Raw genomic sequence first — 16,919 nt, 5'->3', positions numbered from 1 at the left:
GCTAGCAGGGTTTGTCCAATATACCCAATGGTAAAATAAATCTTCTAATAAAAAGTGATGATCCCGAATCCGAATAACATATTTGACAAAACACAATGTCCTTCATAAGAATACCCAAAGGTGTTCCGTATTATTTCGATTTTTTTATTAGTATGCCTATAGTGGTGGAGAAAATTGAGAATACAAATTCGAATACAAAATGTAGCCGCAAGTGGCCAGTAATGGGGTCCGAGTCTATGGGTCTATCATTATTTGACAGTGAGAATATAAACTTGATTCATCATTATGGAAAAGTTCTGCATTTCAAATAAAGGACATTTCGGTAACAGTCCTGCTACTGCAGGTGAAATCATACCTGATATATTGCCATTTGAAAAATTGCCAATTTGCCAATGATGGTGCTATATTCAGCATTACCAAATGTGGTCTGTCCCTTGCATACAGTGAAGTTTGGATGGTCTAGGGTTAAGCAGTTAGGAAACATGCCTCTCTTCCTGTTTGTGCATCTTTGCCATCAACTTTATTCATGCAGCAAGGCCAAACAGCTATGAGCATCAAAAATATGTGAAAGAGGCATGATGAGGCCTGTTTACAGAAGCAGAAGAAGAAGAAGAAGCAGAAGAAGAAGGTTTGGTGGAACAATAGAGACACAATAACCTTAGCAGTAGAAGTAAAAAGATTTATGAGATCTGTAGAAAAAAAACTATGGAATCTTAAACTATAGAATTTTTATATTGGCATATCAATGTGACCCCAATAACAAAAACATTTAAGGGGAGGGAGGGAGACAGAGGGAGACGAAGGTGTGGAGTGCGGGGGTGGGGGGGGGGCATCATAAAGACATCACATTACTATCAGAAAAGGCCAAAAGCACATGAAAGCAGACTCCTAATAGATCCCTCCAGGCAACACAAACAGTGCCAGTCATGATGGAATATATCACAGTTTCATCTGCTCATTCAAAATCAAACCCAACCATTCCCTTTTCATGGAGCGATCACAGAAAACAGCACTGGCATGAGATATGATGATGCAACCGAGATCAAATCGGCTCTTTTGACTAATGAATTAGAACTCTTGCATCACTGTTGATGTTCCATCTGGACAAAGCGTGTGTACATTACAGAATTAAGGCCTACAATGTGTGATACATAAAGGGATACAAAAAACTGCATTGTGTCTGCTGTGCATAGTTGCAGAAGGTCACTGAGACCGAGACTGCTTCTCTGCAAATAATGAATAAATTGCATTTGTGCACATTTTTTATATTTTCAGTAAGAAATGCAATATATCTGTATATAACAAAAAGGCCAAAGCACAAAAAATCATATAATAATAGAGGAACCTATATTTATGTATACAAATGTATATCAGGTTATGTGTTGAGGCAAGGAGGCCCTAGTAAGAGAGGTAGGGGCCAGTGCATTTGAGAATTAAATGAAGTGGAGCTGCCAATACATTGGAGGAAATATGGCACCGCATGCATTTTGCATTTTAGGAAGGATGCCATTGGCAACGGGTGCCTGTCAGCTCGCCCGACTCTGCCCTGTTTTTCAGCTTGTAGCCGCTGAGGTGAGTAGAAGCTAGAGTTCAGAACTCACTGGAGTTACCCTCTCAGGTATCTTTTGATTGGGAAAAGCAGTTAAAAAGGGCCCTGGGGGATTGGCAGCAACGCCGGCAGTGTTGCTGGAAGACTTTTGCCTTAATGTTAAAACAGCCAAAGTGGTGCTGTGTGATTCAGTAGAACAAACACTAGTCTCCCTGGCTGTCTAATCTTCATAGCATTAAAAGAGCAGCCACCTGTTAGGAGATGTAGTTGCTTCCTCTTCTTTACATTGCATCTGAGAAATAGACAGTGGTATTGTGTTTGCAGACAAAGCCCGCTTTGAAAATAGACAAGCCAGCAGGATCAGCACAGCTAATTACTAGCTATACCATGATTGTCTTTAAATTCCAGGCGGGCAAAACAATGGCAGATCGAGACAGAGGAAAACAACAAAAGGCTGTCCATGTTTGACAAAAGGACGACACAGAGTGATAACACCAGGACATGTCATGATGTGGTCATGTGTGTTTGTGTGTGTGTTCTCCATTGCTCCATTTTGAGACTAGTAGACCAATCACCAATGTATCTGCTCGTGGAACATCATTGTTGCCATGCTCAAATGCATAAACGGTGCACCGGTGAACACATTAGTGATCCCGTATCATGAACTGAGCTACATGCGAAAGGGCCCTGCATCTTCACAAATGGAGTTAATCTGAAAGCACTCGTCCTCGAGCCGGTGACGCCTCGTAGCGATAATGAGACGGAAAACCCATCTGTGTTTGTGGCCTCGCTTCAGCCTCCTTCCTCCCTGGCCCCGCTGCGTCGGCGGTGGCGGCGCTGGGAGAAAATTTGCACAAGGCTGTCAATATGCAGCGCCGCTCATTTCAACTCCGACTCCATAATGGGCTGGAAGGGGAATAGATGTTCCCCCCGCGTGGCTTCGGCTCCGGCAAGAGGTAGATATGAGTCCTCCGGATCGATCCATCTAGGGCCTACAAACCAATTATTCCTCGTAGCCCTGCGACTGGCCAGCAGAGAGGGATGTGTGTGTGTGGGGTGGGGGGGTGGGGGATAAGGCTCCTTCCCCCTGGCACACGCTTTATTTTAATTACTCTTTCCAGTCGATGCTCCGTCATATTCGGGGTAAGGACATGTAAATGGATCGATGGTGCTTTGAGTCAGGTGGCATGCTCCATTCAGGTGGGGATAGACACGGCTGAGTGTGATGAAGGCCAACTCATGGGTTGGGTTTGATTGGTTGACAGACAACCATCAAGTACTTATGGAGACAGAAGGCTAAGACAACCGGGAAGTGTTGAGTGTGTATGTGAACAGCTGTTTTGTGTCTTTGTTCTTTGTTTATCAGTCTGCAAACTGCCGGTCCATAGTCACCACCTATCCACTGGTGCGTAAATGAAAGCATAAAGGGAACTGTTGTGAAATTAATGCCCACTGACACAAAAAATAAACCGTGGAGTCTGTCTTCTCCAACCTCCAGTTTTGATTACTCTCCACCATCTCCAAACACTATATTTCTGTGTGGAGCCTGGAGTGTGGATTAATACAGTAAATTAGTGCATGCCACATGCTCAATAAAATCTTAATCCGATTTGAAGTTGACCAAGACTTTACACAGGCTAATATTCTGAGGTTGGATGGATTATTAAAGGGTTACCCTGGCTCTGTCAACCAGGAATTTGATTGAAAATGAATGAAAATGAGATTATTGGGTTATTATAACTTTTTTTTTCCTTTTTATTTTCAATAGTAAAGAGAGACAGGAAAGATTGGGAAGAGAGAGAGAGGGGGGATGACATGCGACAAGACCAGTTCATTTGAATAAATGTTAAGCAGTTTGATTGTTTGGCTGTATTGGCTCATTTTGGCTGTGTGGCTTACTGTCATATCAGGGCATTTGCACTGTATCAATATTCCATCGCAAAACATCTGGTGACGTGCCCTTGCTGACAGCTATGAAAGCTACTAATGAGCAACAATTAGGCCAGTAGCTAATGATAGCGGGCAGTGTTATGAGCAAAGTCAACATCCAAGACAATCGTTTAGATTGATTAATGGAGCTGCCGTCTTCCCACCACTCTGTATGATGCGTTTAAACTGATCTGTTTTGCTGTTCAGCTTTAATCACATGCTGACACTGGTCCTTGAAAGCATACATTATCTGACCTCGCTCAATACTAGCTCCACCAGGAGTTGCAATAATACCAGATTTGAGACTCGCTGCCACATTCTTGTGTGTGTGTGTGAGACCAGGAAAGATAGCATGTGAGAAAGTGACAATGTACCCTCATCCCAACAGTTTCCCAAAATACATCTTGCATGATTTTCAGGGTGTTCGGGGTGCTGAAATGCTGCTCCATGTCCCTTCATTGTATCAGGGCCCTGTCACCCCATAATATGCTGTCACCTCGTCACATATTATCCTCGCCACAAGCCCTATATATACACCCCTCTCGCTCTGTAAGGTACACTTTGTGTTCCTGGGCAGAGGGGAATGACAGAGTAACAGGGCATGCTCAGTGGTTCTCAGTGGGTGTCCTGCCGTAGCGATGCCAGGTATGTGTCAGGGCCAGAAGCCTGTCACTAGTGTCAGCAGGCCCAGTCTATTGAATACTAAGAAGTGTCAGTTACCCACAGGGCTCACGCAGGCCTGTCAGCGGGCTGCTGTTCCTGAGGATCCCTAGCTGGCCAACGTCTGAGACACACCACAGTCAAACTTGATGGATCACCTGCTAGATCTCCTTAGCAGCCGAACGGAAAAAGACGGATAGCATGTCAGAAAGGTGTATAGACGGGCAATGATAGGTCTTCACAATTGCTCAGCGATGACAGGCGCGGCAAAACTACTCTGAGTAATAACGCAACAATTCCATGTGAGAATAACAGATTCATTATAAACAAACAGCAAGACAACAGTAAACACATCGTCCCCTGCGAATTATGTAGTCCCCTCTGGGTCAATCAGTAACAAATATGAGATATGTCACCTTGTTCTGACCTGTAACTGTAGCGCCCTCCTCGGAATTATCAGTGTAATTTTTAAAATGCTATAACGTAGTGGTGAGATGCTTCATTCCCCAACATTTAATCGCAATTCAATCAACAGTGTCTGAGATATCGCATGTGACGGATGGACAGACGAACAAGCAAACAAACAGATGGAGGCCGGTCCATACTCCCTGTCCCTGATTTCATCGTGGGGGGACAGAAACAGTCTTCATACAACGCAAGCCCTGCTCCAGTCATGTGAGAGGGGATTTGATCGTGAATCAGTGGCACCAGAGCGTCATTGAGGTGGATCAATAGAGACAGCTGAGTGCAGCGGAGTGACTTCTCCCTCTGAGAGGCTGTGTCATGTCCCGCCATCGTCAAACCGACTGGCAGGCTCCTCGGATGCCGAGGCATTACGACTCAAACCCGGAGCAAATGCTCACGGGACGGCTCCCACCCCGAGTGGCGAGAAGGAGTCCCGGGTCCTCGATGATGATCCGTGTCACTGAGGACCGGGCCACAGGTCAAGTGTGTTTCAGCTCAGCGCAGAGCTGCGAGGCTTGTCAATGTATGACAAGAAACAAGAACTGATTGGAGACAAAAATATCGAAGCCACTCTTGGTCCATTAAAGTTTGAGATAAACTGTTGTGCTTGCCATAAGGGTAATCATCTACATGCCCTGATTTCACTAAAACACAGTAGGATTTTCATTATGTCCTTAAGATTAATTTAAAGTCCTCGGTGTGACCTTGATGTGAGTTTAATCCTTTGTTGAGTATGTAACGTTAGCATAGTAGGCCCTGTTAAGTGCTTGTTAGCAGTAATGTTAGTTGTAGTAATGAGCTAATATTGATGATTTCATTTTCCAAAAGTTGAAAATGTGTCAACTGTTGTTTTGTGTGCTTTGATTGGTAGTATTAACCTTTGTTATTGTCAGCTGTAACCAGTTGGTCATTGTTGGCTGTCTTAGCTTTGTAGTAATCTAGACTGACTGTTAGCTAAGACACTCACAGCTGGGACGCATGGAACTAGCGATAAGCTAGTTTTCACTTGTTGTAACTCTACTTAAAGTCAGCCTAAACACTGATAAACATGAAAAAAAAAAAAAGTTACAGATGGACTATGCTTGCCCCCCTCATGGCTGTCACTGCTGTTTCAGATGGGGGAATACAAATCATTATACTTGCAAATCACTCTACATTATTCAGCACTCACTGTGGTTGGTGAATAAGAAAGGGGAAATAACACTTAAGTGCATAAGTGTAATCAGTGTACCATTGTTTTTGCACAGTCAGTAGTTAGCAGTTTCAAGACATTATGTAAAACAATGCTGCAAATAGTTCTGAGCTCTGTCCTGACAGATACAGAGAAATACCAGGTCGTACCTCTCTTACAAAACAAGTCATATGAACTCACTTTCACCAATTGTAGTCCAATTGTACAATATGCATTTTCTACAATGCAAAGCAGAGACAGTGATTGTTCTTGCTCTACAAAGACAAGCTTCAAGGTTATCATCTAGTACAGTAACTTTTTCAGCCATACTGAATTATCAAGGAAGCTTGACTAATACATACATTTTTTTCTCAAAACAACTATACTTTAGTGGCTTAACTTAAAGACTAATGTTGATCGCAGATCTAATTGAAAAATACTGGCAGTGACACTTGAAGCATTCATATATTCCCCAGAGTACAGTGCACTTCCAATTTAATTACAAGACAATCCCTTCCATTTCTTTTAATTAACTCAAAAAACAATGCACAGTGAGACGCATTTGTCTTTCAACTCGACTGAAAATTATCCAATACAGCTGGCTTGCAAGTGTTTATAAAATAAGAAAAGATTTTTTTTCAGAGTGCGCTAACAGCAAGCAAATAATCATAACAATATTTACCTACTTCAGAATGTCAGCGGCGCTTTCTACGGAGGAACCTGAATGCCTCGGCGATTGTAATGGTCTTTCATTGTTACAGCGGACCGCGAACCCTACCTGAAACGCATGGAACTCCAACACACTTCCACTAATCCGTTTGTGTTTGTGTACAGTGCAAGATTGATGGTGCGGGGCTAGGAGTAATAACAAGGCAAAAAATAATTTCTCTATTCCAGCGGGTGAAACGCTCGTGTCACATTATTCCCTCTTTTAGGAGCGCTTGAGCGTTCGAGACGCTCACACCGAAAACCGGCGGCCGGACCTGGCTGCATTTAGAAATGTCAGGTAATCTGTCTTTCAGGGATGAAAAGGCAGCCGTTGGGGATACTCTTGTTTCCTCTAAAGAAATCAATGAAGGAGGTAGTTTTATTTGATAGAACGAAGGGAGGGGGGGGAAACAGGTTTAAGGGGAAAATAGGTTTAGAAAACGGTGAGAGAACGGATCGGCTCGGAGGAAGAACAAGGGGGGAATTATAGCTGCTAGCGGCGATGTGGCGGCTGGGAACACCTTAGCCGTTTAGTGCTGAGGGGGAAAAAAAAAAGGAGGAGAAAATGAAATCTTTTAGGCTTAAATAATGCATATAATCTTTAGAGGAACTTCACATAAACCAGCCAGTGTACATAGGTGTATTAATGTCACATTACGGTTGCACCACCCAGGAATCTCACTACCTTTCTCTGTTGCCACTGTCATTGTGGAATCTTAATAATTCTCTGCTCACTCATTTGCATATATCTTCTGTACAGTTTCATCAAAAGTTTTAAAAACAATTATCACAGAAAACGTGGATGATGGTCTTAAGGATAATCTAGTTGGATGTAAGATTTTGTGTCAGTGGAGGAGACATTTCACAAAATCAGACCCGCCTGAGATATTCTATGCCATAACTTTAATTTTTAACAAACTTACTTTGAATGATGAATTAATAGAGAAGCCATTGAAGGTCAGATATTGGTGTAGATAAATAAAATCTGTTCAGCCTTTCAAGAGCTTTAGGTATTTTTTTTTTTTTTTTTAGGTTTGAGAGTTGGCTGAAAAGCGGCTATGTTGGTGTTTACAGTAAAATGTGTTTGCAACCTGCTTTTTTTCAGACAAGCTTACACACAGAATTAAAAGTAATCCAGTTTATTTCCTGGCCCACTCAATGAACTGCAGCCCTCCTCCGCACCTCACATTGAAATTCACCACAAATAAAAGGATGTGTCACTAATTATAAAAAAGCTTACATTATTTATTTGTAATTAGATGGGTTTTTTTTTAATGAGTTTTTCAAGTTTTAAACTTTGGATGGCTGCTACAGCAAATCAAGAGATGGAAAGATAAAAAATAATGAGACAAAGTGTGATAGTGCTATATCCTAAAATGTAGCATTATTTCCCACCAAAGAATCAATGCATATAGAAGCATACAGTAACTTATAAATAATCTCCATTTCTAAGAGCGATTCATGATAAGCACAATGAGGCCTACTTTCATTGCATCTATCACTGGCACCAGAAAACAGACTGAAGATGTTCAACCTCCACAACAATTTCACAAGTTTTGTTTGAAAAAAAAAAAAAAAACCCAAACTTTTTCTTCTTGCACTCCCTTTCAAAGCATCCAGCTGTCCTAACTCAGTTTCCCTTTCTTCTCCTCCTCCTCCCCCTCCCATCCCACCGGTCTAAATGAACGGGCAATCGTGTTGGTGTGCTATCTGTGGCAGGCCGGAGGAGTTATGATTTATTTCCGCGGCTCACCCGAACTGACGCGCTGACAGGCCGGATTGTTCTGTAGCCATGATAAATGCCCCATAAACAGACGCTCCCCGCCTGTTAAATGTGCTAACTCTCGATCCGCACCGGGCCAGAGACAAAAGCTGAATGGGCAATCAGAGAGTAGGCCGCTGTACTCTTGGCTCTCATTTCCACATTAAAGCTAGCGCCGCGATAGAATCAGACCGGTGATCCTCGCCAAAGTAAAACAAATGATCCTTTCATGTTCGCTCCCTTGAGTTGGGAGAAAAAAAAAAGATGTTTTGACAAAGCTTTCGTAAATAGCGCGATGCGGTGCTGTGTTGTGATAATCCTGTGTAGGAATCGGGGATTATTCGCATTCATAACAGGTTAATTATCTGGTGCAATAACAATAGATGACAGCTCCGTGCAGACCGATAATAAGCAGAGGTTAATGAGGATAGACACGAGCTTCTCCTGCGATAACCCGGCTAGGAGACTCTAGGTGTGTTGCGGGCCGGGCTACCTCATCGTTATGTGCTTATCACACGCCGGAGCATCTTCGTCTCCATCCGCCCGCCCCGCCCTGCCCCGACTGAGTCAGCACTGCATCTTTAAATCACAGAGCAGCGGCCCAGGAGACAGAGCGAGCCTCCAGAAATAGGTGTGTGTCGCCCTCCCTCCTCTCCCTCCCTCCCTTAACTGCCTCGGCCAGGAGACCTTTAGGAGGGCTGACTGACAGCGCCTGGGCGACAGAGCAGAAAAACAAGCAGATAAATCAGCCTCTGCTTACCCAGTGCTCCTCCTCGTGCCCATCACTCAGCCAAATGGGCTGCGCCCGACACCCGTCTAGCACCGCCCCTGATTTAAGCCTAGCCGCGCTCCCATAGGTGGGCAGGTGGGTGATGGTGGTGGTGGTGGTGGTGGGGGGGGTGCATGCAAAAGGAGCCGCACGAGCCTTTAGGCTCGATTTTCATCGACACCCCAGAGTTTCACTGCTCTCTGTTGGAGAGTCACTCACTACGGTGAGGCAACATATGCAAAACCATGTTATGTCCCGGTGTTCAGCAAGACGTGCAAACCTCAGTCTTGGGGGATTCACGAAGAGTCTCAAATGCTGGAGGCTCAAACTGTCTCAGAAATGGAATCGCTAGCCGGTAAAAATACAAGTTATGTAACTGGGGAAGAAAACAATGCGAGCGACTGACTGGCTACTGTACTGTTGCATAAACACAATGACTTGCTGCGATTATGAAACCGATCAAACTGTTGACAGGCATTGAAAAAAAAAAGATTTTCCCGTGAATAATTCTGTTGGCTCGCTCTGCCAAATTTGGCCTTCCACAAAACTGTTAAAAATATTCTATTTTGTCTTTAGTTATACAATTTAATTATAATACAGCAGTGAGTTAAAGATCACTTGCTTATTACAAAGTATATTAACCAGTACCAGGATGACAAAAGACTTAATGTAATTCCCACCCGCTATATTTCTAAATGATCAATGTTCGGTTATATTTTTGGCCCACAGCCACAGTCCAGTGATACATTTCAGCCTTGGCCCTCCATGTCGGAAAGCTACTCATTACCTACACCAACTGCCACCGCACTATATAACTTTTCCAAGCTATCCGATGCTCAGGCCTGATTGATAGAAGATGCAAACATTACACAACTGAATGCGCATGTTGAGCATGTTGTGGCACATGAAAACTGTCCCGAAATACATGCAACTATTGCAGTTCTCCATACAATTTACTCACAATTTGCATATTCCAATATTCCAAAGAGATTAAGGTGCTGACGAGGCCATTTTTAAACCGCACCGTTCTCGCAATCGCTCTCATATGAGAATACGGCTGCACACCGACAGCCCATGGATGAGTTTTGCCTTAGTCAGAGCTGAGCCTGAGTCAGCAGTAGTGGATGAGGGCTCAAAGGGGAGCGAGGCTCCAGGGAGGATCAGGGTGGCTGGCTGGGCTGATGCCACCCTAAGCCGGGCTTTAGGAAGGCTTACCGCCCTATCCCCTCTCCCACAGGCCCTATCACTGCTCTGCTGATGACTGCAGGAGAGGCGGCCCGGAGTTAATGTATGCTCACAGATGCGACATATTACCAGCTACAGGTGCGGTCAAAGTAATTCTCTTTCATTTCAGCGCTTCACATATTCATCCCCTCCCTCCCTCCCTCCCTCCCTCGCTCTCTCTCTCTCCGGTCAGTGCTTCTCATCACCGTCACCGGGCGAGGGCCGCGGCGTCGGGTGGGTCGGACACGGGCCCGTTTGGCAGCGCCATTCGTCAACCCCTTTCCGCCGCCGCCGCCGCCGCCGCTCATGGCAATTGGGCACCTGACAAAAGCTTAAAGGCATATTATTCCATGAGGCGTCCCCTGTGTGTGCTGAGAAGCCACCGCCTGTGACCACTCCAAATGGCCATCTGTCTGCGCGGGGTAGGTGGGGAGGAGAAATGCGACGGCGTGAGGCTGTTCAAAAGAACTGTCTTATTAAATTATCTCTTTGCCTTTTACAGCCGGGGGCCCCCGCCCTTCTCTTTCCATCTTTCTCCTAGGCTAAACATTTGTCTTTCCATTCATGGGTGAATTTGTATTCCATTGAGATGGGCTCCCGGTGGCAGGCGGGGGGAGAGGGGGACGGCGGGGTGTGGGAGCAAAGTCCGCATTCGGCCTCGCTTTGTTTTCCGTCTCACTGCTTGGTTACAGCACTCCACACGCAGACTGAAAATTAAAGCCTTTTTACCATTGCTGAACTATATTCTATAATGCAGTTCACAGGCTCTTTTATTGTAACCCTAATATTAACTTCAAATCTTTGTCATTACCATATTTTGTTTTCATTTTATACAGCATATATGTCATATTTCTAGTATATTTATTTTTGACTCATTCTTTCTTTGTCTCAATATGTTCTACTGCTGTTATTTCACTTCATTTGTTATAGTTTTGAAACTGCCAGTTGCCTTGCATAGGTTTAACTATCCAACCATTTGCTTTATTCTTATTTATAGTCCATTTTCTTTGGTGTATCTATTACTGTTTGCTGCTGCAACAGCAATCATCAAGGTTTCATCTTGTTTAATCTTATCTTAAAAAAGTAAATGCAGTCACATGGGTTGTTCTGTTGGAGGTAAACCTGAACTAACAGTGTTACTTTGAGAGTATGTGTCTGGGTGTAGCACAGGCCTCCTGCTCTCCTCCGCCACGGCACTGTCAGCCACTGTGCTGGTGTCAAGCCCACAGAGAGCTCCGTCTGATTGGCCAGGTGACTGTTTATTTAGCAACACTCTATTAAGTTGACATGGAGACTCCGAACACGAGGTGTACCACTTTGCCTTTAATCAAATTGTCAGCCGAAGGAGCTGTAATCAATGGGGCTATTTACATAATGCCAGGCTGCAAAAAACAAACGATGCCACCTGTTCTGGCATTACAGTCGGTGTGGAGGTAAGGGGGAACTCCCAGCAGCGCCGGCTTCCTGACAGAACTGTAACAAGGGTCTAAGCAGTAGGGTTCGGTCCATAGGGATCTTTGAAGGCCAATATCGACAGCAATATTTTGATATATTAAAGCTGCCAAGAACCAATATTTTGTAAATTTGTCCATTTTAATACCAAGAAATTCCCCCAAAATACAAGTATTCAGCCTTTTTCACAGAATTGTACTCAGTATTGTCACAATGGAAAAGCCTCTGAAACAGCATTTAGACCATCATAGGACACTAAAACTCTCCATTGAAAGACTCCAGACTAATGAAATTCTTTCAGGTGGGTTAGCAGCTCCTTATAGCAGAGTGAGGCAGGTTTCACTGCAAGTTTTACTGACTGACACTCCTGAAACTGCTGAGGAAAATGCTCCCGCACCACATGGGAATTGTGGTTATTTCTTTGGCAAGACATCTGGTACGAGAATGAGAATGAGAAGAAGAAGAAGAAGAGGAAGAAGAAGAAGAAGAGGGAGGAGGAGAAAAAGAAGAAGAAGAAGAAGAAGAAGAACAAGAGGAAGGAGGAGGAGAAGAAGAAGGAGGAGGAGAAGAAGAAGAAGAAGCAGAAGAAGAAGACGAAGAGGGAGGAGGAGAAGAAGAAGGAGGAGAAGAAAAAGAAGCAGAAGCAGAAGAAGAAGAGGTAGGAGGAGGAGAAGAAGAAGAAGAAGAAGAAGAAGAAGAAGAAGGAGGAGGAGGAGGAGAAGCAGAAGCAGAAGAAGAAAGAGCAGGAGAAGAAGAAGAAGAAGCAGAACCAGAAGAAGCAGAAGCAGAAGCAGAAGCAGAAGAAGAAGAAGAAGAAGAAGAAGAAGAAGAAGAAGAAGAAGAAGAAGAAACTGTGGTCAGGTCAGGGAGGAACCACCATCAGCATCATATTGGCCAATATCCATTTTCCAATTTTCCAATATGTTGCTTTGTTAGTTTCAGTCAAAATGTGTTGACTTACTTCAGTTGTCATTTTTGTTGTTTATAGATCTTATTGTCCACTTTCGTCACATTCAGTTCAGTCACTTTGTTGTCCTATTTCTACACTATAGTGTCTATATTAGCGGCAACACTACTACATAAGTTTCCAAACACTTTCACGGGGTGAGGGCGGTGGAAAACTATGATCTGATAACAGTTGGGCATGATTCGATTTCTTTTTGCCTGTGAAGTGCAGGAGGGGATATCGGTATCCCAATTTAGCCTGCTCCATTCCTCACTCCCTCTCCAAACCTACTTACAACCTTCATCCACGAAAGCTTTCCAAACACTTTTATGGGTTGGGGCGGAACGAAAGGCACAGGAGAGAAGAGTTTTTTTTCTCTTGTGCCAAAAAAAAGAAAGTCAAAGCAACATTACAATACATTTAATAAATTTGACCCTCATCTATTTTGCCTTGTCGTTGTTGTATGAGGTCAATGTGATCTAGTTTGTCTTCTGGTTCCTCATGTAAAAAAATTAAAAAAATATGCTGTTACTGACAAATTAACACGGTTTCTGTTCAGTTTTTGGTAGCAGTTGGATCGAGTTCAATTGCGTACTGCTTGTGATCTGTAAGAGCTTGTATCAGTATCCCATTTCGGTGTTTTTCATCCCTCACTCCCCCGACCAACCTCCTTCCCTCTGACTCCGCCGATCTCGAGGATGACAAGTACCCCTGGAGGTTTTTTGGGAGCGCCATAATACTTTGTCACAGATAATTAAACCAGTCAGCCAATAACCTTCTGAAAAACAATAGGGGAGTGAAGCAGTTCCGCGCCGAGACTGCTCCGCTGACATTTAAACAGTTTGTGAAACTGTCTAGGCTTTTCCGCAGCCCTATAAAGTTTGCAGACAATGTGTACAGTTTAGTGGACTTATTTTTCAAAATCCGCAACAATGACAGAGCGGCTTCCAGATGGACTCATGCTGCCTGGAGAAGGAATTCAGCGGAAATACAGTAGAATCCTTTTGAGCTGATAGTGGTGTTTTAACAAGGAAAGAACCCAATCCAAAAAACAGTCTATTAATGCCATTGCGGTATCTTTTCCAGCAAAATCATTCACACAAACATTGTGCTGATCTATGCTAATGCTGTCTAGTCCCAGTATTGTGCCCGCTTTGTTGGCTGATCATACTGACTGTTATTTTCTTTCCAAACAAGCATAACAGCAGGCTTTTTGAAGAAGCACAAACAGAGACAGGTAGAAAACAATGTCAAAGATGTCCACATCCTGAAGAGAAGAAGAAGAAAATACTAGAAAGGAAAAGCTATGCACTGTAGACTCGACAAATAAAAGGAATCCCTCTCGAGCGGCTATGTTGGTGTTTACAGTAAAAATGTGTTTTTTTCATCCAAGCTCTCGCACAGACTTAAAAGTAATCCTAGTTTATTTCCTGGCCCGCTCAATGAACTGCAGCCCTCCTCCGCACCTCCAATCGAAAATTCCCCTAATTCGCTAATTTCAAAAAAAGCTTGCATTATTTATTTGTAATTAGGTAGCGAATTTCATCCCATCTGATCCTGCGTTATTGCGGCTGCACTGATGTGGCGGCGAGGGCGCTTCTGCCCAGAGGTAGAATCATTTACTAATGGCCTCGGTTCGCTTGCTCCCCATTCAATAATAATAAACTCGTAAACAAACACGGGGCCATAAAATGGTTTCTGGCTCTTTCCATGTTTTCCATTTATTGGAACCTGCGTGATCAAATATTCATAGGTTGCTATGGTAGCAAAGCATGAGGAAGTATCAAGTTTCTCATGCCGGGGAATGGGCTGAGGGCAGACAGAGGTGTCAGAGTCTCTTCAACTATCAAAAGATTGACTACTAAAAGAAGTGGACCGAACTTTCTTTCGCTTTTGAACGAGCGGTGCCACCGATTCGACTTGAACACTGGATCAAAGCCAGAGAAACTCCTTTAAAGGGCTTCTTCCCTTGTTAGAGGGAAGGCGTTGCGCTGAGTACTCAGAGCAGACCTTTATCAGAACTGTGATGACGCTGAGCTGAGGAGAAAAGGTGCAGAAGGCCATGACAAAGCCGGTCTTTCAGCAGTATTTCTGCCCTGAGCTCGGCGTTAGCGAAGTTGCCAGACGGAGAGGTATATCAGACTCGGGAACGTGGGGTGAGCTTTCCAGCGCTGGCGATGTACCGCTCCGCAGCCCAAATCCCCGGCAAGAGGAGATAAATGGCCTTTGCGTCTGCCGTTCGATTTGAAACAATAATTACGGCAGGGTGAGGAAACAGCCTTGGCCTTCCGCGTTGCCGCTACAGTTAAAGACCGATGCGAAGGAATTTTTTTTTTTTTGAGGAGGTACGATCTTCCATCTCTCTACAACTGCGGGGCGAACAGAGCCGCGGAGGCATTAAAAGCATCCGGCCGGACTAATGATTTCAGCCGCAGGGGAAATGCTCGGAGTACACCCGTAATTGAGCCTGTGATAGTCTCGGCAACCCTGATAAAGGCATCCTAACGGGTCGAGGCAAATTAACTGCCTTGTAATCAGCGAGGCAGGAAAAGGCGAGGACCGGCTTTCATAGAGACTGCGCGCATCATGTAGAGTATCGGCCCGTCCGGTGAGGCGTTTGCGTTGGAGCCTCCCCATCTCTGGCCTCAACAGGTGCCCGTGCTCCCGAGCCCGCGCCCGCCCCCGCGTCACTCCATCTCCGCAGATTGCTTTCTCCTCACAAAAGGCAGGAGAGTCCCGGCTGACTAATCAAAACGTTGGCTGGCCCCGGAGAGAGAGAGAGAGAGAGAGAGAGAGAGAGAGAGAGAGAGAGGCTTGGGGGAGGTGGGGGGGGGGGGGGCCTTGAGAAAATAAACACCCTCGGTAAATCAAAAATGATTTTCGGAGGATGATCACAGATGGTGCGGCTGAGGAGCGCTCCTGCAAAATATTCCGCGCGTACCCCCCCCCCCCCCCCACCCCCACCCCACCCCCCAAATGATTCGCACATTTCCCAGGCTGCCGTCTACACTTTTCCAAAATAGCCCGCAGCCCATTATGAATGCAAATAAAAAACATGGCTTGAGACCAGTTCTGGAGGTTTATGCACTAACTGACAGGTATAGTGGTGGCTATGTAACCACCCAGACAACTGTGATTGGCACACAAAAACCCCCCAAATTGTCAATCCCAGCAGCACAGTCGGGTACTGGGACATCTTCACCTCGTCTTTTATAGAGTTATTACTTTATTAATAGAAAATGTAACAGAAGGGCTCGTTTCGAGGAAAAAACTGAAGGGTGAAACAAAATCTGCAGCACATAGACGTGACGTGTGTGTGTGCGCACGCAACTCATACTCTCTCACACACACACACACACACACACACACACATAGACTCACCCCACTGCAGAGGAGCCAGCTGTAGGTGCTCCAGGACCAGCTGGTTGAGGACTCCTTCCACGCTGGCCTCCCCATGGCGCCGCAAGGAAGGGTGGGAGCGGTTAAGGACGACAGCATAGACAAGCTTGGTGCATTAAACTTTCAAGGATTAACCAACATGGGGGGGGGGGAATCTACTGTACACAAGGTAGCAGAACAAATATTTTAATTTGCGACACAGCAAGTTGGAGAAAAATGCATCGTAAAAACAGACAAGGGGATACGGAGGTTCGGCACAAAATGCCCAAAAGTCACAGAACTAGACAGAAGGGCTTGTTGTGTGAGATTTCTCCAGTTGAGCCGGAGCCAGGAGCAGAGCATGCTGGTCCCGAGGTTGGCTTGTGACTCTGGAAGGGACAAAAAAGGCAGAAGCGGGGGGTACTGGCTCTGAAAGAAAGAAAGAAAGAGAGCCCCCTGGCTTACTATCGGGCCTGACGGAGCAGCGGCAGAGGTAGAGCGAACGAGAGCGCTGATGTACTCTGCGTTAACAGCTACCATGGTTACTATGGCGACCGGGCCAAACGTCACTGAATCCGACTGGAAGCGCCCCACCCCACCCCCCACCCCCCCCACCAATCCCATCACACTTTCCAACTTCTGCCTGATGGAAAGCTTGAAGTTCAGGATTCCATACAGTAAGGTGTCAATCATCTAATTGGATAGACGGGTCTGGGTATTTGCTGTAAGTTGCATTAAGTTAAAGCGATACTAGGCAACTTTACACACTGCATTGTCTGCTGTGTAAGGGACAGCTTTGTATTTCGCTGTTAAATTTCAATTCGGCGCTCCCTGTGCACCGAGAACATTTCCCATCAGTGACCGTACCCAACACCTGAATTTAATTTGGGCAAACAGGGCGAATTT

General features: G+C 44.9%; 1 protein-coding gene across 1 annotated transcript in view; it reads right to left on the bottom strand.

Annotated features, from left to right (window-relative positions):
• trappc9 (trafficking protein particle complex subunit 9) overlaps positions 1-16,919 on the bottom strand; it is a 171,338-nt gene that overhangs the window by 36,590 nt on the left and 117,829 nt on the right. The window contains exon 22 of the mRNA XM_071537471.1: positions 16,017-16,107. Within this exon, the coding sequence (XP_071393572.1) occupies positions 16,017-16,107 (91 nt within the window). The remainder of the gene's footprint in view (positions 1-16,016; positions 16,108-16,919) is intronic.

The sequence above is a fragment of the Centroberyx affinis genome, unplaced genomic scaffold (genome assembly GCF_046629955.1).
Source record: "Centroberyx affinis isolate AG114_WGS23_722 - 3 ecotype Tasmania unplaced genomic scaffold, CSIRO-AGI_Caff_v1 ptg003056l_1, whole genome shotgun sequence".
Taxonomy (NCBI): Eukaryota; Metazoa; Chordata; class Actinopteri; order Beryciformes; family Berycidae; genus Centroberyx; species Centroberyx affinis.
Note: the sequence above shows the minus strand (reverse complement) of the source record. Positions and strands in the feature narration are given on the sequence as shown.